Below are 26,995 nucleotides of genomic sequence, written 5' to 3' on the forward strand. Positions count from 1 at the left end.
GGCTCTTCAGATCATTACCTCGACAAGATTATGATGAAAGCTTCTCCACTGATGAAGAGCTCTGTAGTTTTCGCGAAGCTCGCCTTGATTGTATGCAACAGAGCGAGGCTAAAGAAGGAGTATACTACAACATCTAGGAAGGTATACTCTCGTTAGGGTCTGAGGAAATATGACAGACAAACTGCAAAATAGTTCAACTGGTGGACTTCGCGCTGACAGATTAAAAAGGGTGGAAAATCTGAAATCACAGCCCTGAAATCTAAAGGTCAGTCTTTCATCACCGCCAAGTAAAAGGCAAAGTGCTTTGCCTCCGTCTACCGTGAAAAATTAATCATTCCTTAAACTGAAAATAGCAAACAATTCACTCACCTTCCTTCGAGGACGTCCCAGCCACCAAATGCTCCAGTGTTATTTCCTGGCCAAAGAAAGTAAGAAAACAGCAAATCAATTTGTTTAAGCAAAGAGTCTGGATCTGATGGGATTCCCGCACTTGCTCTGAGAACTACAGCTGCTGAGCTTGCCACTCTCTAGCACGGCTCTTTCAGCTCTGTTTCAACAATGGACACATACAAGCCCAATAAAAGTTGTATTAGAATACAATATCATGTTTCAAAATAGTGGACAAACACTCTCCGATTAAATATATCGGGCCATCTCTCTCCTCCCTTTACTCTCTAAGATCATGGAGAGGTCGACCTAGGCTTTGTGGAAACATCTTAGCGAAAGAAGTTGGTTTCAGAGCTGGCCTCTCAATATCTGATGCCCTCACTTATGTATCCCAACGACTCACCAACACCTTCAATAAGAGAAGAAGTGTCTTCCTGGACACAAGCAAAGCATTCGACCGAGTTTGGTACCCAGGAGTCCTGGAAAAACTCTCCGTTCTCGGCTTCTCTGGATAGCATGGTTAGCTGACTACGTCTATAACCGCTCCATGAAGGTTATCCTGAATGGTAAGTCGTCCAGTCTGAAGTGGATCAATGCTGGTGACACACAAGGATCCATCCTTTGTCCCATTTTATTCATAATATTCATTGATGACATCACATCAGAGGTTGACAAAAACTTCCGTCTGGTATGTTGTCGATGTTAGCCTGATGACCTTTGTAAAATATAGGGACATAAGAAACTTATCATAATATAGGACATATTGCACAGCTTTCCAGTTCAGTGGTTATATAACCCGACGTTTAAATGTTATTAAGGTTTTCAATGAACGTTTTAAGAACATTTTCTGTTTGCTGTGTAAGCAGTGAAAGCACAAAGGCGTGGCGAATCAAGAATTAACAGTCCGCGCCAAATGTCCTCGGGTTTAACAAATGTTAACGATAAGCCATCGAAGGAACACTTAAAAACATATCTTCTCTATCAACTCGTAAAGAAAACATATTTTCAAAGGTTAAGGCCCCCTCCCTTAATAGAAAACCTGTCGCAGACACATTGCTATGTGAGCTCTTTTATTCATTTTTTTTTTCAGTTTGGTTGTTATTTTTGTACACATTTCGCGATGATTTAAAAGAGACAAACAAGACTATTCACTGTGTATGTGTATTACTATGTTTCTGTGTTTGAATAAATCACAAAGTACATAATTGCATCAGAGAGCAAAATATCACTCGTGGTGTGCCCCAGGGGTCAATTTTGGGGCCACTGCTCTTTATCTTGTATGTTAATGATATCCACCTTGTTACAAATGATGTTATAACCTTTGCAGATGATAATAATTTGTTTTTCTCACATAGCCAACTTGAGGAGGTAGAAACAGTTATAAATAAAGAGCTTAATCATATAGACAGATGGTATGATTAAAGTAAACAAACTATCCGTAAACGCCAAAAAAAACCAACTACATGTTACTTGGCAGTCGTAAAAATACACGCTCTGACTACACTCTACACCTATGTCTTGACTCAAATGAAAGTGAAGACACTCCTCTTGAAAGAGTCACTAGTGTCCAGGTCTTCAAAATCTTACTTGGAAGGAGCATATTGTTAGTGCCATTAAAACTTGCTCTCGAAATGTCGGCGTTATTAACAGAGTCAAACATTTTCTACCCAGTGAAGCATTGTATACATTATATGGTTTGTTAACCTTACCGTACATAAATTTTAGTATTTTAGCACGGGGATGTGCCTGCTCTTCGTATATTCATAAATCTTTTATTATTAGTAACATTATTATTACAGATCTAAAACAAATCCTTTGCTACTTAAATATAATACTTCAATATAATACATTCATGTATAAACATACAAATTGCTTATTGCCAAATGTTTTTGACGACCTTTTTACAAAGAACTCTGAAATTCACGCTCTAAACACAAGATCCCATCTTACCTCATGCTAATGAGTGAAATCGGAGCCTGTTTCATTTTTGACCCTGTAAAACCCTAAGGGGTCATTTTGAGGGTCACAGACTCAAAATAACGCTTGCTCGCCGCCCTTTTTGGATTAAGCAGCTCCAAAATTAGTAAATATAGCTAGGTTGTCAACTTTTACTCAAAAATGCTTCAACAATTTTATACAAGCACAAATTTGAGATTTTCCTCTAGACTATAAAACTAGTTAATAAAAGAATATGATAAAAATGCCCAATTTACAAATATTTATCTGTTTCACCTCCTTGCATGCATTAATGTGCATATATATTTGAATATATGCTTTCAGAAGCAGCAGCACCATATCTCATGCTTAGCTACCAATGGGATTCCAAACAAAGAGTAAGGAAACTTTACCGTAAACTTCAAGCAGCGAAATACGAGGTGTGGATAGACTTCGAACGAATGGGTAAATAACCGTTTTAACATCTTATGTAAACTGGTAAAGCAAATATTATGTCGTCTTAAAACCATAATTTACGATTTCCCTCGAATTTCAGTGTTGATATTCTTTACCCGAAATTTTGAAATAATATTAGTAATAACTGCCGGGAAGGTTTCCTGTCCAATTTAAGTAATAATGGCGGGAAGGGGATCTGTCCATTTAAGCAGAAATAACGGTACCGTGTCGGAAATGTTGACCTACAAAAACAAAAACGGATTTGGCTGATTCTATATTAGGTGTGTTACTTGGGACATGTGTAAACAAAAGAAATATAACAAAAAAAAATTATATTCGAAAAAAAAAGAAAACAAAACAAAAAAAAAAAACGAAAAAAAAAACAAAACAAAAAACAAAAAACAAAAACAACAACAAACAAACAAACAAACAAACAAACAAACAAAAATCACCCAATTTCATATTATGGCTTTAATTAGCTATTTCCGACGATAAATCTGTGGTGTTTCTATAAACGATGTATATTTAAAAGGCTTCGTAATAATGATAAAGACCCATAAGCGATTTGCTGAACCAGAACACCATAAAATGCATAAAAAATTAACATTTTTTGAATGTTTAAGCAAGTTCAGATTTGTTACTAAAGTGGACACGTACACAATGCCAAATGTGAAAGCAATATGATATTAAGACAAAATTGGTCATCAAAATGAAGATATTATAAAAGTAGTACGCTCACACTTTTATTATCATTACTTCTTATCGCACGACAAGGCTGTCAAATTCGGCTTTGTACGGCGACAGCAGTAGACACCGAGGATAACAATTTACACTTTCAGATCGGGTTATATAATTAGGTAGTGGGGTGAGACCTAACGCACTGACCACCCAATCGTTGACCGAGAGGTATCGTCTGCCATCTAGATGCCCTAATTGTTCCGAATCTCAGGATGCTTTCAGTTTAGGTCATGCATAGTGCATACCCCCACCGCACCGCTAAGGTGCTTATCTGGGAGTGAGGGGCCAGCTATCCCCTACTCTTCAAATACGAGTAAATTAAAGAAGCCTCGAATGGATGGATCAAAACGGAAACGACACATTCATGTTCAACGACTACGTGAAACGGACCTGACTTTACTGGAAGTGAACATCAGAGAACTACGTCCGAACTTAGGTGAGATGTTCAATCTGTGTCACTAAAGCCATCCATTATTGTCATCATGGACACCTTCTTGCTAAGTGTATAACTATACCAGGATACTCCCTCAGCTGTAATCCAGCAAAGGAAGGATCGTCATATATTGCCTAGAGGGTATCGCCATATTTTATGACGGTGCTTCTGTTCCAGTAGAGCTAAATGTGGTTTTCAGTAACAGTAAAGTCACAGCACATACTCTCTATGCTGCTGTCTATAGACCAGTTAGTACTAACACAGTGATATCATCAGCTATCTGAACTCCACCATCTTGTCAAAGCCTTCTGAATTCAATCACAATCAGTAGTTCTGCTTGGCGAGTCAATTTCCACCACAAGGAATGGCTTGGCAGCCATACAGATGTGTAATGCTCTTCGTCTAACGCAATTTGTAAAAGAACCTATCCAGAAGATCAGATTCTTGACTTGGTCATCACTAATCTAGATGCCACCTGCACAGTACATGCAAGACTAGGTACTTCAGACCATATAGTCCAATTTACTCTAGACCAAAACCAGTTGTACAGAGATAAACATTACAACCGCAAAGTGTGGCCGCAAAGTGATGAGGCCGACTGCTGGGGAATTAGAGGTTTGATTCCTGTTCAGTGCGAAATTAGCACTTTTCCAAGATTTTGTGAAAACGTTTGAAGTTCTCATTCTATAATGGTTTTCTGACATTTTGCGCACATCACCGTACTCAATATATGACGTAATGCATTGTTCCTTTGTGCCGAATTGATTTGCCGACAAGCTATGCATATTATAAAGTAATACAGTTTATTTCGGACAAAAGAGTCCCGCCATTAAAATGAGGTTGTCTGCAAAAATGTTGACCCCGTGTAAACAAATGGTTGCCAAAATTCCATTATAATGCCATTTAAACAGCAATTTTAAGTCATTGTTAGCTTGTTTTATTTTATTTTATTTTCAAACATATTGCAATGTTGGCTGAAGCCTACTTGTGTATAAATTGGAAAGCAAAAGCAATGATAGAGGGTTCTTTTTCAAAATGGCTGCCAAAATGCCTTTCAATAGGGTGGACAAATAGCAATTTTCAAGTTATTACCATACATATTGTGTAATGGATTCCGGAGTAATTCACGTCATACTGTTTGATTGACAGGCCCTGCTATAGAGGTACTTTACAAAATGGAACTTAACTATTTATGCCATATAAATAATATTCTTTTTCTTTTTCTCAATCTGTCGATGTGAATTATCTGTCTATTCAAATGTCAATTGAAATTGTATCTTCCTCTGTTTGATGTCACGTTAACAGAGAAAAAGGGATTTGGATTAGAAAAACGGATTTTGAATGAGATGATCAGCACCAGCAATCAGTGATGCTGAGGAAAACCTACTACGTGCCAATGGTACAATATAAGTCGACATGCATTTGCAAACCTGTAAAGTCATTAAACACTCGGGCTCACTCAATCATTTAGAATTCGGTGTGAGATACAACTTATCACTTTAAAATATATTTTCTCGACTAAAATAAAAAGCAATACTTTTTTCAGTAAATGTCAGAAAATGCTTGTTATACTATATTTTTTTAAATGCCGGTGTTAAACTAATTATGTCAGAATGGAAATTCTAACAAAACTATAAGTTTGATATACCTTATAGAGTTGGGAAAAATCTTTAAAGATATTAACAGCTTAATTGTAGATGGGAATGTCTATTATGAACTCGAAGTATATCTTAAAGTATGCATAGCTTCTCTGTGACGGGACACTAATCATGCTTAGAAGAGGATCAGAAAAGGTCCGTCAATCAAGAGTCTGTGGGCACCAAAAGATCTCAAAGCTGACCAAAGAACCGGGGACAAAGATTTTCTGCAGTTATCTCGGAATCTTCATTGATTTGTGTGCATGAGTTAGCTTGGCTTGTTGCAATGTCTTGTGCCTAATTTCCCATGTCAACCCTTTATCTCCGATCAATTAATTATACTAGGCGCATGAGAGTCGATGTCGAAGTCAGACAGGGTAACGATCGATTTCATCAAAATGGGAACAGAGTTGACAAAAGCACCAAATTGGGTATTACATGTCGCTTCATATCATAGTGATCAATAGATTCCAACATTATTATTATTATTATTTATCTTTACCCAGGGTATGCCCGAATCAGCTTAAAGCTGTTCTAACCGGGGCCCTGCAATATACAAAGTTACAACAATATTAAAAGACACTCTACACCACATTTCGCCATAATACATTCTAGAAACCCTTGCTGTTAGAATAAGAACAATTTTAATGCTAATTTATTGCACATTCTAGGGAAGCGTGGTTACCTTTTTAAAATAACCGAGTGAGAGGGTTTTCAAGAAAATATTTTTCCTGTCAAAACTGAAGCATCCTCTGGATAAAAGAAAATATGAATATTAACTGCACATCATATCTTACGATTCGTGATACCCAATTATGGCGCATTTGATGCCGTTTAAGAGGCAGAGCATTTTATTTCAATTTTATATACGCCAAAATATTTTTTTTAATTGAGCAAGAAAAAGGATAGAAAAAACGTTGAAAATCCTATGTGAATATTACATTAGACCCGGCAAAAGATTACTGTTTCGTTTTTATGGTAATCTAATCTTTTATTTCCTGAAAAAACATTTGGGGTCTAAAATGAATTTTTTATGTACTTGATAAAAACATCGAACGTGTATACAAGAAAAATGGTAGGTTCCTCTATAGTATTCTACTGACCATGGAAATGTACTGACACCGTGAGAGCACGTGTCAAAATCGATATCATGTATTGTCCATATAGACGCGCATTTATCATGTTTATGGTCGGATTAACAACAATTGAGCGCTATTAATACACATTAATGTATTTAGGCAAATAAAATTCCAAAATATGGTACGTTTTCTGCTTTTGCTTGTCACGTGGTAGGCCTATATTGAAGTTGCGATTATATCTTCAAATAAGTTTCAAATGAATTCCATGAAGACAAGTGGCCGAGTGGTCTAAGGCGCTAGGCTCATAGAGCATTATAAGCGCCGCAGTGCGCCGTGAGTTCGAACCCCGCCTCTGCCAAACTTTAAAAGAAGCAAAATTTAAATTTTACTTTTTTAAATTTCATATTGGGGAAATGTGACTGAGAGAATTTATGTATGGCGTGGAGTGGTGTGAAGACACTCATATAAAATATCGGCCCTGATTTGGTAAAACGATCTTACTTGAAATTTGGATATTTTGAGATAAATCCATATCATGGGTAATGTGAGGGCGCTCTTTCCATTGGTGACATCCTAAAATCTCCACCATGCCACCAAATAATGAGATTTTTATATTTTCTAAGACATTAGATCTGTTTAATAATTTATTTTATTCAAAAAGAAAAATGTCAAGTGTTCAAATTTTAAAGCTCTTTTTCTCGAAACAACGATTTTAATTTCAAGTTAGATCATTTTACCAAATCAGGGCAGAATTATAGTAATTATACATGAAAACACATTTAGATATACAAACAATTATGGCACGTAATTTCATATAATTATAGGTATATACAACTTTTAAAAAACATCAATTCATGTGAATATGCAATCTACTTCAGATGACTACTTTTATACATTGCCTTAAACGACTGAACAATAACAGCATTTCTAGTAGAAACCATAAAACAGAGGGGTCAAAGGTCATTCTGATACACACAAAAAAGTGCTTAGATTGTAGTAAAACACACCAATGTAATTCCGGAGGCCATAAAAATTCAGGAAAAGTATAGTTTGTCGTATGTAGATGTACTGTTTTCGAGTTATGGACAAAACCGCTCCGATTTTGACAAGCATGTTCTCAGTTGTTCCCGTTTACTTAATGATTATTCATTCTAAAGCTTACATTGCAAAACTGGGTCATGGTCAATAGCCATCAACAAATGGTCTTTGACCTACTTTTTCTAGTTAATTTGGGAAATATACATAGTATTCTAGTATAATAAATTAGTCTAGTTTTGAAATTTACCCCACGTGAACTTTGACCCCTATTTTAAATGGGTTCTGTATTAAAGTCTATATTTTTGGGGCCTATTCTAAAATATAGTGACCCAAATAATCTGCATGCCCACACTTGTGCTTAGTTTATCCTGCCAAATGTTGCGCCATGCATGCAGATAAGCATCGCGTATGCGTAGCGTATCTGTGCGTTATCAAATTGCGTGACTACGCAACGCGACAAGTTGTTGCGCATGTGTATCTCGCTGGTACAGCAAAGATCTGCTTTCCTTTAAAAAAATAGTGCAGTTGGAGTTTACAGATTTTCTTTCCTTGTATTTATAAATTAAAAAAAAACATTACAGAGTACATACATATCACAAAAGCTCATTTTCGCGAAAGAAACTACGTCTAGAGTACACAGATGCGTAAAGACACAGAATGCATACTCTTCCTTCACTCCTCATAGCATCGTAGCGCCACCGCATTACTTAACTCAGACTAATTTGGTTTTATATGTAAGTAAAGTCGTGCAAGCCCAGCGTGAAGAAGTACTTAGTGGTTGAACCCAGAACCTCTCTATTGCTAGGCATGTGACAACTCCTTTATATCACCCATACTGCATTGGTATATACAGGGTGTAACAATAAAATTTGTACAATTTTGAAAATAGAATGACACAAGGATGCCGCTTATGTTTTGGTTTGATATTTATATATCTATCAAGATAATTTCTTTAGCCACCAGATAAACTTTGTTCCAATAAAATTAATGGTATACAAGTGAAGATATGGGCAATTATGTAACCTAGTCTTAAAACTGCATGGGCCACTTTTGTCTAAGTGTTACAAAAGTGACTGAATAGAGTTGAACCATGGACCGGCCTGAACGGTGCTCTTATAATAGGTAGTTTTAAACAATGGGGCATTCGAAGTGGTAGGAATGATTACATAATATAATAGCTTCTTTAGTTTTTGAAAGTCACAACTAAGCACTGAAATAACAACCTCATTTACTAGAAATCGTGGCTGCAGCTCAACAACTTCAAACCTAATTCTCGTTGGAAGAGCGTATTTTTATGTGACATTCGGTATCACATGGAGTCAAGCAGTAACCATAAGATCACGTCTTGCATCAAGTCAAACAATTACATATAACTATGAGAAGTATGTAAAAGTATGAGAAATTTGTTAACAGAAATGCTGGCAATAGTGGTCGCCCCAGAACAGCTAGAAGCCGAGCTGAACTTAATTTCAAAATTGTATTGTTTTGTACTAATGGATGCAAAAACTGTTCTCAGTTTTACCAATGATATCTCAGGGATATGAGACATTACTTTATCTATAAGATAATTTGAAAGAATTTTCATGACTTCATTTATAGAGTTTAAAGAAATATCATAATTAAGTTGGTGTTAATTATACGAACAAACACCACTTATAATTCTTTTGTGTCAGTTCTTTGATATTTAATGCACGATAAGCATATCTACGCTGTTCAAACTTGATATGCACAAACATGGCAAAAGTGGCCCAACACGTTTTCTGGACGATTTAATTAATCGGACATAACCTTTGAACCCAATCTAGTAAAGAGACCAACTAAACGTCTTCTTTTAGCCAAGATATTACTAATTGTATTACAGATAACATTTGTGCTTTAACTCTTTTTTATTGTTACACCCTGTACTATTAACTTAAACGCAATATGTATGTGTAGAGGGTGAGCTGGCCGAATGCAATAATTAAGTGCAGCCGAGGGCACTGCGCAATTAAATGTGACTGTCGGACTCATCATGCTGATTTAGATTGGGGTTTATTCTTGCAGAAGGTGGTTTAGTGGGCTCCATGGCGAACGCTGTTGGGAATGCTGATACAGTGCTTATTTGCGTGACTGCAAAATACCAGGAAAGCGAGAACTGTAAATCAGGTATAGACTTACATTTAATATTATGCAAAAAAAAACCCAGTCTGCATTAATTTTATAGAGATAAAAAAAAGAAAAAAAGAAAGAAAGAAAGAAAGAAAGAAAGAAAGAAAGAAAGAAAGAAAGAAAGAAAGAAAGAAAGAAAGAAAGAAAGAAAGAAAGAAAGAAAGAAAGAAAGAAAAAAAGAAAGAAAGAAAGAAAGAAAGAAAGAAAGAAAGAAAGAAAGAAAGAAAGAAAGAAAAGAAAGAAAGAAAGAAAGAAAGAAAGAAAGAAAAAAAAAAGAAAAAACTTTGTCAAAGTAGTGTGAAAGAGTGAATAATGACTTCTTAATTAAAACAATTGAACAATTTATTCATTCTGTGTTTTACATAATAGAGGCTGTTAACGCGTATCACCTAAAGAAAAGAATTATTCCGTTAATATTTGAAAGCACCTTCAAGTTGGGAGATACAGATTGGCTTAGTTTCATAGTTAGACCACGGCTCTATTTCCGATTTGACACCGATGAATTGTTAGAAGAAAACTTTCCAGATCTGCTCAGAGCTCTTGGTGACTCTGGACGAGATATTAGCGCAAGTATGTTCGTTACTTATTATTAGGGCAATTTAGTTAATTTTTTAATAAACTACGCAAAAAAAAAGTTTCTTTATGGTTAGGAAATTTACCCACTATTAAAATCTAGCAACTAAATCACTACCCTACGACACTCCTGAGAAAAGATATGAAAGTACCAAGAGGTCGAGAAATAAAAATGGCAAAAAAGCCTATTCAATGGTTTTAGAGCTGACTCACTGATTCAAGACGGTTTCATTATTCCCGCCTTTTCAATTTGAATTTAAAGCATTTTCCTTGATGCACGTTGGATAATCCTTTGCGTATTGTGCAGATAAATGATCAAAGACAAAGGTGAGTGGGTACTAAGACATTTACGTTTTGAGAGATGGAAAAGGGATTCAAAACAGGTCATGATTACAGCCAGGACAACTGCATTCCTGGAAGCAGAAGGAATTGAGACACTCGAGTGGCAAACCTTGATCTTAACCCCTTGGAGAACCTTTGGGATCAGCACAAGAGACGAGTCAACAAGAAGATAAAGGCAGATACAACTCTGGTGAGATTGCGTCGCATCGTTATCAACGAGTTGAACGGGATTGAACACATTCGACGCCTCATTAGGAGCATGAGACGCCACGTGTAAGGGAAGCCAACGGTGGACACATAAAGTACTGAAAGACTGGTAAAGAAAGAGATTAATCTCAAGTGAAGTTGGAAGCGGCAGTATGATGCATGAAATGTGTTCAGCAAGTTTTTTGTTTTTTGTGTTTTCTTTTATGCTGAAAACTTGAATAGGTCTTTTTGCAATTTTTATTTCTCGACCTCGTGTTACTTAAACATCCATATCTATTCTCAGGAGTGTCGTAGGACAACCACTCGCATGAGATTATTTAGCAAACGTACACAATTAATCGCTAGAATTTAATAGTGGTTAAATTTCCTAACCATAAAGAAACTTTTTTTGCGTAGTGTAGTTCATGCATCCACGTGATGGTCATGGGGTATTTTTTCTTTACTATTGTTTAATGAAAGGTCTAAAAAAATGTAGTCTGTACAAGTAACCTTCACTAAGATATATCGATTTTACTTATCTTTGAGGGGTTGTACGTGCGCTATTATAAGCCTGGGGAATATTTTTGGATAAGGGGAGGGCAAGGGGAGATTAGCCAGCTTTGACTGGTCGAGGGGGAGCAGCAATTATCGCATTTATGGGCATCTTTGCAATAACTTTGCTCTAAAAAGAAGTAGAAAAAGTACGAAAACGTTTCGGCAAATTAAATTTTCATAGTAAATATTCGATGCTTGAATGGACTTGGCTCATCTCTTTCTACGGTCTATCTATATGCTTCGTAAGCCATTTGAGAAATCGTATCTTCTAATCATTACGTACCTCGTTACTTCCTCTGCTATTTTCCCCATCAAAGGATTTATAATACGAGTTAATAATAGAGTGTATAAACGCAAAGGATGCGTATTCTTTTTGATATCTTTTCAGAAGCAAAATCCACGGTGCCATTTAGCAGGCTTAAAGCCCTCACGTGTTCCATCTGCTTGGGCAGATTTAAAACGCCCAAGTCATTGCCCTGCCTACACACCTTCTGTTCAGTGTGTCTCACTGGTGTCGCACCAAGAGGAACACGAGCCATTGCCTGCCCCTTATGCCGCCAACAAGCTGTTGTTCCTGGCAGAGACGCCACGAAGTTTCCAACTAACTTTCTTCTGCGGGAGTTAATTGAAGAAGAGTCAAAGAGAGAACAACTATTTCAGAAAGACAGTGGGTTTACCTGCACCTGTTGTGACAACAAATCCCAAGTGGAAGGTAAATGTGAGACATGCAACCAATATCTGTGTGAGGATGGGGTTAACGCACACAAACGTGATGATGCCTTACGTGATCACAAAGTAATCGTGTTTGACGCAGAGGTAAGAGTTCTTTATATTGTTCAAATGTTGATCTCCTGAAGACTAAGATGTTTTTAAAGTAATGCATTAATTATAACTAATATAAGTAAAGTTGGTGGATACACTAAATTTCATTGGTAATAAACACACCATTTTGATTAAACGTTATGAAGCACAAAAAAATCTCAATACGGAATGCCGAATATCTGCATATTTAATATTTTTTGTTTGTAGTGTGCAAAAGCAACCCTTTAGGAATTTAAAGAAAGGAATTCGTTCTTTAAGGGATCGGATAGCAACGTTTGCACATCATTTTTTTGTGGGACATGAGAACACATCAGACATATCGACATATTGCATTCTGAATACGAGGAATGTCCTTCTGATATCAAATAATTTTGTTTTGTTTTTTAAATTCAAGATATAATACAAATTTTATGGCAAATTATGACAAATTCTTATTTTTGATATTTAACAGTCCTTGAAGTAAACTTTATACATTTAAGGGGGTACTACACCCCTGGCTAATTTTTGGCCTATTTTTGCATTTTTCTCAAAAATTATCGCGCATTGGTGACAAGTAAGATATGTATATTATAGGGTCAAGGACTACAACTACTGCACTGAAAGTTCAGCAACTCAAGGCGAAATAGTTATTGATTTATTGATCAAATATTGGTTTTCCCTCATTTTTGACTGTAACGCCACAACTGTTGTCTGTGCTGAAATACAATTTCCAGTGCAGTACTTGTAGTCCTTGCCCCTATATTATACATATCTTACTTGTCACCAATGCGCTATAATATTTGAGAAAAATACAAAAATAGGCACAAAATTGGGCAGGGGTGTCGTACCCCCTTAATGATATGTACTTAAAGTGTATGTAGCGTAAGTCGTCCATCATTTGAAAATGTTGACCTTTCGTATTGAAGATAAAAAAATATACATTTGGTCCCCAAAAGACCTAACATATTTAGGTTATGATGGTGTCTAAATAAACATTGTCTGTCTGATTAAACAAGGTGCTACAACACATGCCCTAAGATAATGTAGCTAAGATAGTCCGTTCTCTGAGCTGAGGTTCTTTGTGAATGGATTGTCTCCTAAGGTTACTCTTCACAGCCATGAATTAGACCATGAGACTTGACCAAACGTGAGACTAGATTTTGCGTATAGCAAGTATAGTATTTTGCGTAAACAAGCAAAAGAAGCAAGGTGCCAGTCTTAGTAAGGATAGTGAAGACCATCAGCTCATGCTTCTTGGGCTCTAGGTGGGTTTCCTACTACAGGGAGGTCATTTCGATGGTAATTAGGCAGCCACCCAAACCACTGTCATCAGTTCTGTCTCTCCGCATACAGGAGTAGCCATTTGGTGAGACGAAGTGACTATCATCAGGCACTGAAGAAACCAGCTTGGATTCAACAATGAGAATAATATCTGATTTAGAGTCTGATGTTGGAGTATTCCGGATCTTCGCTTCCAGTTGTCCTTTGGACATTTGGACCTTAACGCTAAAACTACTGAGCAATATTTTGTAACACAAAATAATTGCAACCCCCATAATTTTCAATAATAAACGTCATGTACCGTTATATTTGGTACCAATGTATAGTCTTTTCTATCCAGTGATAAGTACAAATATTCCTCACATAATGTCGCCAATGACGTCATGCAAATTTGGGAAATTCTTCATTGGACTATGTACAAATGTATAGGCAAAATTGATTTTCGGTTAAGAATTCTACGAAAATGCGATTTTCACCGAATTTTCCCCTAAACATAAAAGGGAACATAACTGACAAGTAAAAAGTCAGTAGCTCTTGGAATCATTTTACAAGAGCGAAATGAAAATCATTGATTTTACTGTAGAAACCAATGGTGGGCCTCAACAACCGCCCTCTATGGTCATTTTGATGGCCGGTCCTACCCCCGGGTAAAGTGCTGAGGTAAAAAATGAATCACTGAAATGAGCGCAAAGGATGGATCTACGATTAGCTTAGGTCGTTTGGGCATAAATCATAAGGGGTGGTACAACCCCCCCCCTTCGTAGTTCTGTTCGTTAGCCAGATGGTCATATACGTATTCGGCAGTCGTTTACAGGGAGCACATTTGGTAGTTCTCGTTTGGGCAGTCCATTTCTTCGCATGATAATTTTTCGCAACATGTATGCAAAATCGGGGGAGTCAGCCCCATTTCAAAGGTTGTAGAAGCACCCAATGGGATATCCAAAAGTATCCATGGAGCACGAGAATATAAGACACCCTTACTGCATGGAGGATACACTTGGTGTCCAGAGTTTGGCAAAGGTTGTTCTCTGCTTCCCGGCATCTGCTCTGCCACAGTCCCTACCTTTTTAGGAGTGTAAGTATAGAGCAGTGGATACTCCTATGTCCACATTTGGTCTAGCTGCTCCGCAGTTGGTCGGACTTTCAACATGAAATGTTTACTGACCTTCCATCCAGTAAGCCATTTATTACCCAAACTTGAGGGTACTCTGCCTTACTGGGCCTGGTCCACCCGTTGGCCTCTGTGCAAAGATCATTTGGCTATAATGCTCTTCCGCCGAAGATCAAACAGTATATATAATACCGAATTTATCAATTCGTTTTAAACAATTCATTGAGCCAGCACTGGTGGCATCCATTACTGCTTGCAGACAGGAAGTCTGGTGACCTCCACGCTGTGGATGATCTTCCTGTACTTTTGAATGGGACAGCAAGAATCGTAGCCAATTTTTAGGCCAAAATGTTTGATTTCGTCCAAGTTTGTGAGAGCATAACAAAACAATGGATTTTTTTGCCGTCGGTAAATGTTTTTTGAATTAAAACAGAGACCCCTGCCGTATAATTAACTAGCTAGGTAAGTTGTAGGTAACTCACAAGTGAAAAGACATACATGTATTATTCCTACCTACCAGCTGCCACGCAGAAACTCAAAAGATCTAAAAAGATATCTATGTCCAATCTCACATGACCAATGACAAGATTTACATCCCCCAAACTGTCTATGTCCTTACAGCTGCAGTTACACCTATGTCAGAGACAAAAGCGCAATTGGTATTATTTATCTCTCATTCATGACAAATCAAGCACCCAGTGATTGACATCATATCAAGATGAGAAGTTTTCAAATGCTGGAGTTGCATAATAAAGTCTGTTATAATTAGGTATCAGAGGAGTAGTCACGCAATGATTTTAAGATCCTCTTCTTTTATGTTACATTAGGTTTCACTACCTGAATAGAATTGATCAAAATCCCCTCCTGAGGTTGGTATCTGTCAATGAGTTGACCAGATCACCAGGCTCTCATTATGGCTAGAGGTAGTATATAACACAAAATAATGGGTGAATGAGTTACATAAAAACGACGTTGTGTGGTATTTAGTTCCCAAGAAGTGAGTTTTGCCTGATGCAATTTGTTGATCCCTCACTATAAGAGTTATTGCCGTCGATTTGGTTGAAAAAGGAGGTGAGACATGATCAATTCTGTTCAGGCAGTGAAACCTAAGTAATCACTTTTGCCTTTATTGCCAACAAATCTCCTTGCATCTGTGTAATTCAGGACATCGAACATGTCGAACCAAAGTCAGAGACCAAGGCATGCACACCGACAAGCAAACCAGAACTAGAACTCATCATGACTACCGACTGGGGAATATTTGACGCACTTTACGACGAGGAGCATAGTATACATCTCTTTGGATACTGGATGAATGTAAGAACCGATAATATACAGCAAAATGGGGATTCTTTCAACATGTTATGCTCCTTGAGTTTTACAGAATAAATGGCATGAATAGCACCACCAGCTATAATAAGCCATGCACTGACGAAATGATTTGGCCCTGTATACCACAAAATGTGGCATAATTCTAATTTGTAAACTAATATAGGTCTATATTATGAGATAATCGTCCGATGCATATACATACAACTATGCCAGAAATCTTAACATATCAATATAACCATAATTATCTTTTTATCTTGCGATAAGTGAATGGAAAGATGAGCCCTATACTAATCTTACCATAATCAGCTAATGTTGTATGCGTGTAGGGGGTGTGTGTAAAAGGTTCCGTCAGTTTTGATCAGAATCTCGCCAAATTTATACGGGAGATCACGGAATATATGAGGAGTGTTACAAACTATTATAAACTATATCTTTCATTATAATCGGTAAAGAATTGGCGTCAAAATCGGTAAAATGTAAGGTTTTGTTATCAATTGCACCATTTATATACACAGTGGAATATAGACTATGCCATAGTGGATATTTGATAAATAAAAATATGCTATTAATCATTAATTTAGCACAGTTAAAGTATTCAATAAATGGTCATGAAAAAAGTGTATATAATATTGACTATAAAAGTAAAGTATAGCCTACGTACGTACATATCTTGCCATAATTATAATGGGTTCATTTACTGAACAATTCTGATTTTGGGATCTACCAGTTTATGGATCGCGAAACGCAGAGTAAAAATTCACTTGGGAAGCTAGCAAACAGAGGGAGTATGGTAACTAAAAAGATCAGAGTTGTATGCATAATGTTATTAATAACCAGAGTATGCACAATGGGCAAGTGGACTACGGAGAAGACTAAGTGGAATGTGGTAGTTAGCTAAAGTTCCCCAGATAGCTGAAGCACGTGTTCTAAGCCAATGCCCTATCAAACATGGACATGTCTACTGTGCACATATTATAGTGGGTTATACGGTCAATCGTCAAGTAGTTTTGGGGTATTCCCTTTTATATTGTTTGGAGTATTGAATTTTCAATTTTATATTGAATGATGTGATAGTCTATTGGCACTTGCTCTAAAATTTCCTTTCTTTCTGCATGCACCTTGTTAACCCTTTGAAGGAAGAAAGAAAGAGTAGTCAGTTAAATAAATAAATAGATTAAAATAAGGTCGGGGTCAAAGGACATCAAATAGAGGTCATATGGGGAAAAAGGTCATATAGGGTCAAACAGCATCGTTATTATGATGCTTGTCGATTGGGCTTAAACATATAAACTTAGAGAAAAAATGAATAAAAAAATTACCAAATGTTCACTGGCAAGAATGTGTGCTGTCATGCACAGGAGCAGTAGATACAAAAGGGGAGTTCGAGCAAATTTTCAAAATCGCATAAAATCATAGAGATTTTGTATGATATTATGTGACATAAATCATACAAAATCTCCATGCTTCCATGGAAATAAATACTTCCATCTTCATTCACTATGTACCATGCGATCGTCACCCAGAGATTTGTTTGTTAAACCACTCATCAATCAATCTCGACTGGACAATTCTGCCGTCTCGGTGGTTGAAGTATTCTGCGCCAATGCTGGGTACTTACGCATACAGCAGATTTTCATAGAAGTCATTTTCCTCCAAAAATCTTACCAGTTCAGCTTTCCTCAAACGTGAGTATCCGCACAGGTCAACGTTTTTGGCGATGGATCAAAATTCTTTGACGGTCGGCATATTCCATTATTATATGTTAATATTTTGTTTTATTTCTTTAGATCAAAATAAAAAGTTTTTCAACATCAAAATTTGTTTGTTATTTTTTTTTAAATATTTTTTTTTATTAATTTTTTTTTGTGAAATTATTTGTGCTGAAAAAGTTTTTATTTTATTTATTTTTTATTTTTTTGATTATGAAATTTTTATTTAACATTTTTTTTACAAATTTTTATATTTTAATCAATTTGATCTTGGAAAAAAAAAAAAGAGTAAATTAACTATGCAAAATTTGCAACATCGGCGTGTGCGTGTCGTGCGCGTTGTGCGCAAAATTGGTGACTTAATTCACAGAAATTTTGTATAATTTTATGTCCAAGAATTATTTCACATAAAATCAAACAAAATCTCTATGATTTTATGCCATTTTGAAAATGAGCTCGAACTCCCCTTTTATATCTACTCGAACATAATGCTAGTAAACATAAAAAGTACATGGAATATTGTTTCTAGTATCAATAAATTGGGAATATCGTGACATGGTCAAGCAAAATGTCGCCAAAGTTATTTTGGGTTATACCATCCAAATCCTTGTGTTTTATATTGTTTAAATGTTGTGTCACTTTTTGATGTCATAAATCTGAAATTAAACTTTATCTGAATGAAAGCGAAATTCTGAAACTGATTTTTCATGACATTGTCCTCATTTTCGCTAGATCGGTCACATCTTACATTGATTGGGGTATTCATCTGGATCCCACCCGTTAGGGGCTTCGCGCCAAGGTGCTCGCGGTGTATGCTATGCACACACATGGTCACTAACACATGACTTGTCTGAAATTTTACAAGAATTCAATCAGATTCCCACAACAAGCTAAGAAGCTGAAAGCCTGATGTTATTATAAAATACTTCAAATCTATTGAAATCTACCAATAATTGTATCCTGTTCATATTTCTTTCTGCCATCTTTGCATAAAGTGGGTCAATATTAAAAATAATCAAGTACTCTTTCAATTACAGCATTATAAATTAAAGAAGGTGGCGGCGCTGGTGTTCTGCCAAAGAACTATCACTCATTTTTCCAAATCCCTTAATATGGAAATATCAAAATCTGAAAATTAAAATAAAAACGCCATCAAAAATACATTTTACATTTCTCAGTGGCGTAGAGTGAGTCATTCTATGACTATGGGTGTGGGTGTGGGTGTGTGTGGGGGGGGGGGGGGAACAAGTCGTTTTTTGGCAATTTTCCAATGGGATTTTCTAAATTTTCAAATCGATTGGGGTGCACGTGCCCATCCCCGTCGAGTATGACTTAAAGCCACATACTGCAGTTATTATCCGTTTTCCTATACACAATACACAGTGCTCTCACCATTGACGCGTGACCTCTACAAATAGTGTATGTTAGAAGTATAGGCAATTGCCTTGTTAACGTCACTGTGTGAAAATTAACCGGCCAATATTTCAAGTACTCTTCTGAAATTCTAGAAAATATAGTTTTGAAACGTGTCCTAAATGTTTAGCTAATTTAGGTGTTTGGAAATATTCGCACTTTGGGGTTTTAGGAAGGATATGTAAACGACAGAAAACACCAACAAATATGTTAGTAAGAAACACCTCTTGCGTGTGTTTGGCATATTTTTCAGTCTTGATGTCTTCTGAACACTTGCATCAGACAAGGAAAGTATTAATGAGCTGGCTAAAAACTGCTAGAGTGAAAACAGGAAAGTAAAATCACGAGGGAATTCCTTCCAGGCGCGGTTCATCACGCGCATCGTAAATGGAGGAGATTGTGTTGTTGATATCCTAAAAAGACCCGGATGTTGATTATGTGCATGCGCAGTTCCAAAATAATTGTTGAAACTGCGAAAGGGCTTTCACTGGCTGATATGCATATATATCTGCCACTATGGCCAAGGCACTTTCTCTCTTCTTTTATCTCGTCTCTGATTCGTTTTTTGTCTTCTGTTTCTCCCATCTCTTTCCCGTTGCATTTTTGAACGACACAACTGGCCCTCAACAGCAAATGGCCCCTAGGAAAACTTCACGACGCTCCCTATGGCCAGCCAAACTACGGAAAAGAAAGCGTACTTGGTGCGAGTCAATGGTCAGCCATTACATGACCTGCCTTCAAGAAGGTGTACTAAGTGAAGAAGAAGTAGTTCCAAGATCTATCAAGGTGGCGTATGTCTTGTGAGTATTACTTATTCGGATTTCGTGTTTATGTTTAATCAATATTTTCAAAAATTAAGAACTCGTACAATGACTATGAAAAATGAATATTTAAATTATAACTATATCAAACCATCCCTTATGAAAGCATTTATTTTCAATTAAACTACAAACACTAAAGTAGCCAAAAAGAGGGATCATCTATGGATGTACTCTTGCGTTTTTCATATGTATACTAAACCCGCAGGTTTATTTGCCGGACATTTTTAAATAATAAATAGGGTACTACACCCCTGCCCAATTTTGTGCCTATTTTTACATTTTTCTCAAAAATTATAGAGCATTGGTGACAAGTAAGATATGTATATTATAGGGGCAAGGACTACAACTGCTACACTGGAAATTTTATTTCAGCACAGACAACAGTTGTGGAGTTACAGTCAAAAATGAGGGAAAACCAATATTTGATCAATAAATCAATAACTACTTGCCTTGAGTTGCTGAATTTTCAGTGCAGTAGTTATAGTCCTTGCCTCTATAATATACATATCTTACTTGTCACCAATGCACTATAATTTTTGAGAAAAACACAAAAATAAGCAAAAAATTGGCTAGGGGTGTAGTACCCCCTTAAACAAACACCCACATCCATGACCTTTATATAACCCAACATTTAATGTTATTAAAACATTTTTATCAGAAGATCAGCTAATAAGAGACCGTCTTGAACAAGACTATATAGTGGTGTATAGTATACTGGCGTATCGTATACTATACGCCACTATAGTGTTTTTTAATTAGTTTGACCTATCGATGGTGTATGCATGTTATCCTATTATAGGAAGAACCATGTGGCCTTCATTTTGAATTTTATAAAATGATCACATCATGCAGTTATTGTTAACTACATGTATGCACACAACACAGGGGTACTCACAATAGGCAATTGAACCCTACTGGTAGCGCTGTGTTGTAGATATAGGTGGATGAACTAGTTACCGTTATATATGAAAAAGTATAAAAGCTATGATTTTAGTACTTTGTCTATGTTTCAATTACTTATTTTTTTCTAAATATCTGAATTGTCAACCCGGTACAAGCTTTAAGAACGGGGGACCATACATTTGTATGAAAAAGAAATATACCATCTATATCCAAACTCCCGTGTTATTCCAATGCACATTTTGCTTCACCGGGCCGCCCAAGCTTGGTCGCATTTGCAAGAAAGGTGTCACGAAACCGTAATAGGTACAAATTTAGTACTTTCTGTCAATCAAGTATGGTTTATTCTCTACATGTCAATGATTAAATCATTAGCATAGTCCTTATAAAAACGGTGGACCGCCTTGATGAGTAAATGACAACAAACCAGTGAAAAATACCACAAAACTCAGTCAGTGGGGCTCCGCCCGTAAATGTCAATAGAGTCATTATCGATTGGATTAGTCGACCGTAGCGGATAATTCGATCGCTCATTGGATTAATATTATCACGTGGTAATAAATTTGCGTTGGACAATCGATTACTATAATGGTTTAGTACTGCATATCTCGGTTTAATCTTCACTAAGCGGGTTTATGGCTGGAAAGGTCATGGTGAATTTGCCGTGGACATAAGTGCACTATGAAAATTTAGTTATATTTTAATGATCTTATAGATCTGAATTTTATATCACGGTCTATTTCAGCTCTAAGCGGCATTTTGTACATCAGGCGATTCGACAACTTATACTTTGACCATGTGCTCGTTAAAACATTCTTGACCTAGGTCTAAGGTCATTATCAGATTCAAATGTGTATTCTTAATTTTTTTATGCATGTCTCTGTAATATATAACTCTCATGTGTGGTTAAGTTTTGTTTCCGTGAAGTGGTCAGAATATGCATGTCAATAGGGACCCCTTGGCCACTAACCATAATAGTTCTCCATTATCATATGTGTCATTTTCGAAAAGGTGCCCGATGAATATTAATGTGATCAAAAACTCACACACAACTGAATCCACAAATACAATCATGGTCACAGCAAATTGATAATATTCGCTTAGGCCTATATTATTCCTTTTCATTATTTCGTTAAATATTGTGTGGTGAAAATTGCGATATTTCTTGCCACGATATGATTTATTTATACACACTTAAAGCTACAGGGTCAACATTTTTGACCCGTTACCAGAGTCAACTATGCACCGACTAAAAAAGGTCGAATTTAACCTCGCAAACATGGTCAACTATTTGACCCCAAAATGAACCCCATTGTGGTTAAAATGGCTATATTATATATAATGGGTCAAATCTCTGAAAAAATAACATTTTGACCACGTTGTTTTAGGAGTGTAGCATAACATCCTTTTGTTAGTTTCTATTGTTTCGTGTATTTGGTAAAGCTGCCATGATTTTCCAGCAGTGCATTTGTGGTTCATATGCTTATGTTTTACCCTTGTTTGCAGTAAGCAAGCTGGTCAGTACAAAGAAGCGCTACAATTACTTGAAAAGATACTACATGATGAGAAAGAAAGAAATCGTGCAGAGCCTGAAACTTTGGCAAACCTGTATTACCTCGGCGCTGAGATATACAGGGAGGTAAGATTACTCCTTGCTGCTGTTCAATTGATCGTCGGCTTTTCATCCATCCCAGCTACATACACTTTATGTACATATCATTAGATTTATAAAGTTTACTTCGATGACTGTTAAATATCAAAAATATCAATTTTTAATCATTTGCCATGAAATGTATATTATATCGCAAATTTCAAAAAATCAAAATTATTTGATATCAGAAGGACATTCTTCATATTCAGAATGCAATTCGATATATGTCTGATGTGCTCTCATGTCCCACAAAAATACTGTTCGAACGCTCATACCACACCCCTTAAGGTGGCTTTATCGGCTACGGTGTCATGCACAGAACTCCTTGAAAATGATATAGGTTGTGTGTATTGATGAGAAAACCTTATTGCCAAGATTTAATTTTTTCCAAAAAAGTGTTTTTGACTTACGCAATGTTTGGTCATCTCAAACAAAATCCCATTGAATTACTGCAGGGAAGGGTTTTTGGCTCTTTGCCAATTTCTCAAAATAGCCACATTTTTGAAAACAAAGATCTTATTAAAATTAATTTTTCTCTCCTTTATAGCAGTTGTTTATAAAAGTTTTAAGTTTCATTTTGCTGCCAGTATATCACACAATAATAAAAACCAAGTTTATTTTCTAACTTAGTGTTACGTAAGTATATATTTAAAAGGAATGTTGGTACTTTTTTATGTTTTTTTTTTTTTTTCTAGAAACACTAAATTACCTAAATTCTAGGATTTTGTTTGCCCACTTAGGAAGGTGCTGTGGTTACCAAACTTTCAGGGGTGGTAAATAAGATTAATATCTAAATTTTTTTGCCAGCTTTCCCGGCCAGCTTTGTTCAATTAAGTGTTTCTATTTTAAGCTATAGTGTTTCTAGCATTCCCTAAAATAAAAAAATATTTACCATCCCTTAATTTTGAGCAGAACAAATGACGTAAAAACTTTTTTCATTTCAGTGCATGTATCAGTCCGTAGATCGTTAATGAGGTCAATCAGCTTAATGTGTTATGAAGTTCACGCGCGCAAGGAGGCATTTTAGCCATAAGTGTGACTAATATTTCAATCGTATGAATAAAATCTCGCGTTTCATGATTTTATTACAGAGTTTGTCCTAAATACAGCACCTAAGGAATTGATTTTAGTATGTTAGTTTATTTACATTACAATTGTAAAAAGTCAGAAATTTGAAGACAAAAATGGATTGCTTTAGGAAATGTTGACTCTGAAAAGAGTCGTTTAGTAGGTGTCACTTTCCTACTGAATATTCGGTGGCTCTGAAAAGAGCCGTTTATGTGGACCAACCCTTGTCCACGGAAAAGCTTGGGGTCCTGAAAGGAGTCGATAAAGTGACCCGTCCTTGTCCACTGAACGATTGGTAGCCAAAATAATTGACCTTTGCCTACAGAACGAAATTAACTTGTATAAATTAAATATATGTGTAACATAGTATATTGCCCCATGTCTACAGACGTTTATAAACATTATATTGTGTGGTCGGTAATCTTTGCAGACAATCGTACACTGGTCGTTTGACGTTTGTTCAAACATGAGAAGAAAAGATAATAATATTGTTCATAATTTGAAATTGGTTACTTTTGGCCATCGAACTTTACCTACTTCTGTGCCAACCTTTTGATACTTGTCGCCCGTGCACCATGTCCTTAACGTGTAAATTTTACTTATTCCCCACATCAAGTTGTATACCGTGCTCTTTCTTTCAAAAAACTTTTTTACTTGTTTTAACAATTCAGAGCTGATCTCTACATTTACTCTAGAGCTGGCCTCTTTCCCTTGAAAAGGAAAAGAATTTTCTTTTCAAAACGTCGGGTTGAAAAACAAATTCAAAATAATGTTACCCAACTTTCATCATCGGATTTATCACGTTTCGTATAACACCATTCGTATTGAATGAACTGCGACTCGTCGGGAATTCCTTTTACTTTTCAGTTATATCATTGGCAAGCAAGTGCTCAAACGAGCAAGACCAAACAATGTGTAAAGCGCAAGTCAAGTACAAAGTATTTTTACAAATACAAATCTAAACCATCATTGAAACACTGGGCCGGTTCAAATGCTTGATTTTTGTTTTCGTTTTGGTTTTTGTAATTCCACTGAATGCGCTAGACAGCTTACGTAATACCTGGTCAGCACTTTTGTGTCTCCTATTCAGATTTATAAAGCATTTGGTCGACACTTTGTAAATCGTGTCAAAAGTCATCCTTGTTGATGTGGATTTACTAATCTATAGGCCTTTTAGTCAGGAATTTGTAAAAGACCCACTCCAAACATAATCATGGAGTTATATTCACGGATGAAACCGTTTACATATTTAAATAAACTTGCAAACCTTGCGCGAATGGATTGAACAAAAACCAATTGCCGAGATTAATACTTTAAATTGTGTTAAAACTGCGTATAGAAGAAAGACAGATGATTAACGACCGCAATTTACCTGATACACTGACCACACACGCAAATCTTAAACAATAGATCTATTCTGACAGAATGATGGACATAGTCAGTCTCTAATACTGGAAACACGGAAGTGGCTTACCATAAAAGGAATCCCATGCAGCGAAATTACGAATCACAAAAAATATCAATTTTTCTTTGTGTGCGACTTGCTCTCCGACCCATTGTATGAGTTCCGAACTGGTGACCCCTTCCATGTTTCCCACAATGCATCATGATCTTAATTATCGAAGTCGCTTATCAGCATGATATGTTATTTTTATAGGAAACGGAACAATGTTTAGGGGTTAATGACTGCGCATCAGTTGTTTTGAGGGTATTTAGAAATATCTAAACATTGTGCTTTGGAACCGAGGAATTTCCAGATGGGCGCAGCCCCTAGGGATATACAGCCTGTCTAAACAAAAATTGTGCAAGTGAAAAGCGCCCTCTTTGGCGATTAGAAAATACCGTTGTGACGTGATGCTTACATCAACGTCAAGGGCATAGTCTTAGCTCTCAAATGCCGTTTGTTCTGTTCAATTTGCTCTTTTTAATTTCGAGATATGCTTAGTTTAGAACGAAAGGGTAAAATCACAATTGTGCCACTTTTACTAGGGAATAGGGCTGTACATGTAAATCAATGATAGCTGATGTTGATGCGTCTAATGCACGATCCCCGAAGAGACTCATGCATTAGACGCATCAACACCAGCGCGCGTGCATTATTTTACCTAATTTCATTAATTTGTCAAATTTCATGAACTTCATGAAGTTCATTAACTTATAAGTGTGTAATATTTGTTTGTTTTTTAACATGTCTTGAATGACAAAAGAACAGTATTTACCATGGTAAAATCATTGACATGCACATGTATTCAATTTTACAGCAGAATGTGAAATATTTATTTATCGTTTGATTGGTCGTTAGTGGAAAAAGAGAATCATTATACCTTTATCATGATAAAACATTAAAAACAATTTTGTATTGTTGTGTAAATGATGCATTCTTTTGATTTCCCGAAGGAACTCTTGTAAACTTGATGCTCTCATTGATTTACATGCACAGCCCTCGTCCATAGTAAAAGTGGCACAATTGTGATTTTACCCTTTCGTTGTTAAGTAAGCATATCTCGAGATTAAAACAAGCAAATTGAACAGACTAAACGGCATTTGAGAGCTAAGACTATGCCCTTGACGTTGATGTTAGCATTATGTCACAACGATATTTCCTATTTGCCACAGAGGGCGCTTTTCACTTGCACAATTTTTTTGGAGACAGGCTGTACATTAATAACCGTTACTTTTCACTTTTTAAACTCAATTTATGTCACATGTTCTTCTTTTAAATTTGAAAACAGAACACAAATTTAACTGTATCTTTTGTTTTCCTTGTGAAAAAAACCCGAATAGCCTATTAAGGAAATACCGCTATATAGCGACCAATCAAACTAGCGCGTAATCATGCGATGTCCAAATACGGCGGCAATCGTCAGCGTAAATTGTTCAAATGCATACCACGTCACACAACGCAGTCATTGTAAAGCGTACTTTTAGCTACGTCACAAGACGCGGTCATTATACCATTTCCAATAATCTGCTTTTGCGTCCGCGTATTTAAAAGCTAGTAGAGAGATTGCGGAGAGGCGTTCACTGCAAACGCCATACGGGTTACTGATTTCTGCATTTTGCGGTAGAACGTCATAGTCCCGTTCACATCCAAACTAGCCTCCTACACAGCCAGTTTGTGTCGGTCCTAACGCTCGTCGTTCCTAGTATGTTCGTGATAGCCGCATAGAGTCTGAACCAAGACTACGTGTAAACGCAATTGCAATCATGATGGCGCTATGCTGAGACAAATAATCTAAAGGTAATAGGAAGCACCCATTGATTCACCTTGGGTGCATCGAACCAGAGAAGATTATCTTCTTTCATCGAACTACTTTCCTCGGTATTGATATGCAAATACGACTGGCTGTATCTATAATGTTCTAAGCATTCAGTCCAGATTAGCGATATTTGAGTTTTGT

At 36.4% G+C, this 26,995-nt stretch overlaps 1 protein-coding gene across 1 annotated transcript; it reads left to right on the plus strand.

Annotated features, from left to right (window-relative positions):
- Window positions 1–934: 934 nt before the first annotated feature.
- LOC140163601 (uncharacterized) lies at window positions 935–23,497 on the plus strand. Its single transcript, XM_072186916.1, has 9 exons — window positions 935–953; window positions 2,668–2,787; window positions 9,747–9,848; window positions 10,221–10,421; window positions 12,007–12,323; window positions 15,865–16,017; window positions 19,785–19,954; window positions 22,382–22,514; window positions 23,471–23,497. The coding sequence occupies exons 1-9, from the start codon at window positions 935–937 to the stop codon at window positions 23,495–23,497; spliced, it is 1,242 nt and encodes a 413-aa protein (XP_072043017.1).
- The last annotated feature ends 3,498 nt before the right edge of the window (window positions 23,498–26,995 follow it).

Source organism: Amphiura filiformis, chromosome 11 (assembly GCF_039555335.1).
Source record: "Amphiura filiformis chromosome 11, Afil_fr2py, whole genome shotgun sequence".
NCBI classification, from domain to species: domain Eukaryota; kingdom Metazoa; phylum Echinodermata; class Ophiuroidea; order Amphilepidida; family Amphiuridae; genus Amphiura; species Amphiura filiformis.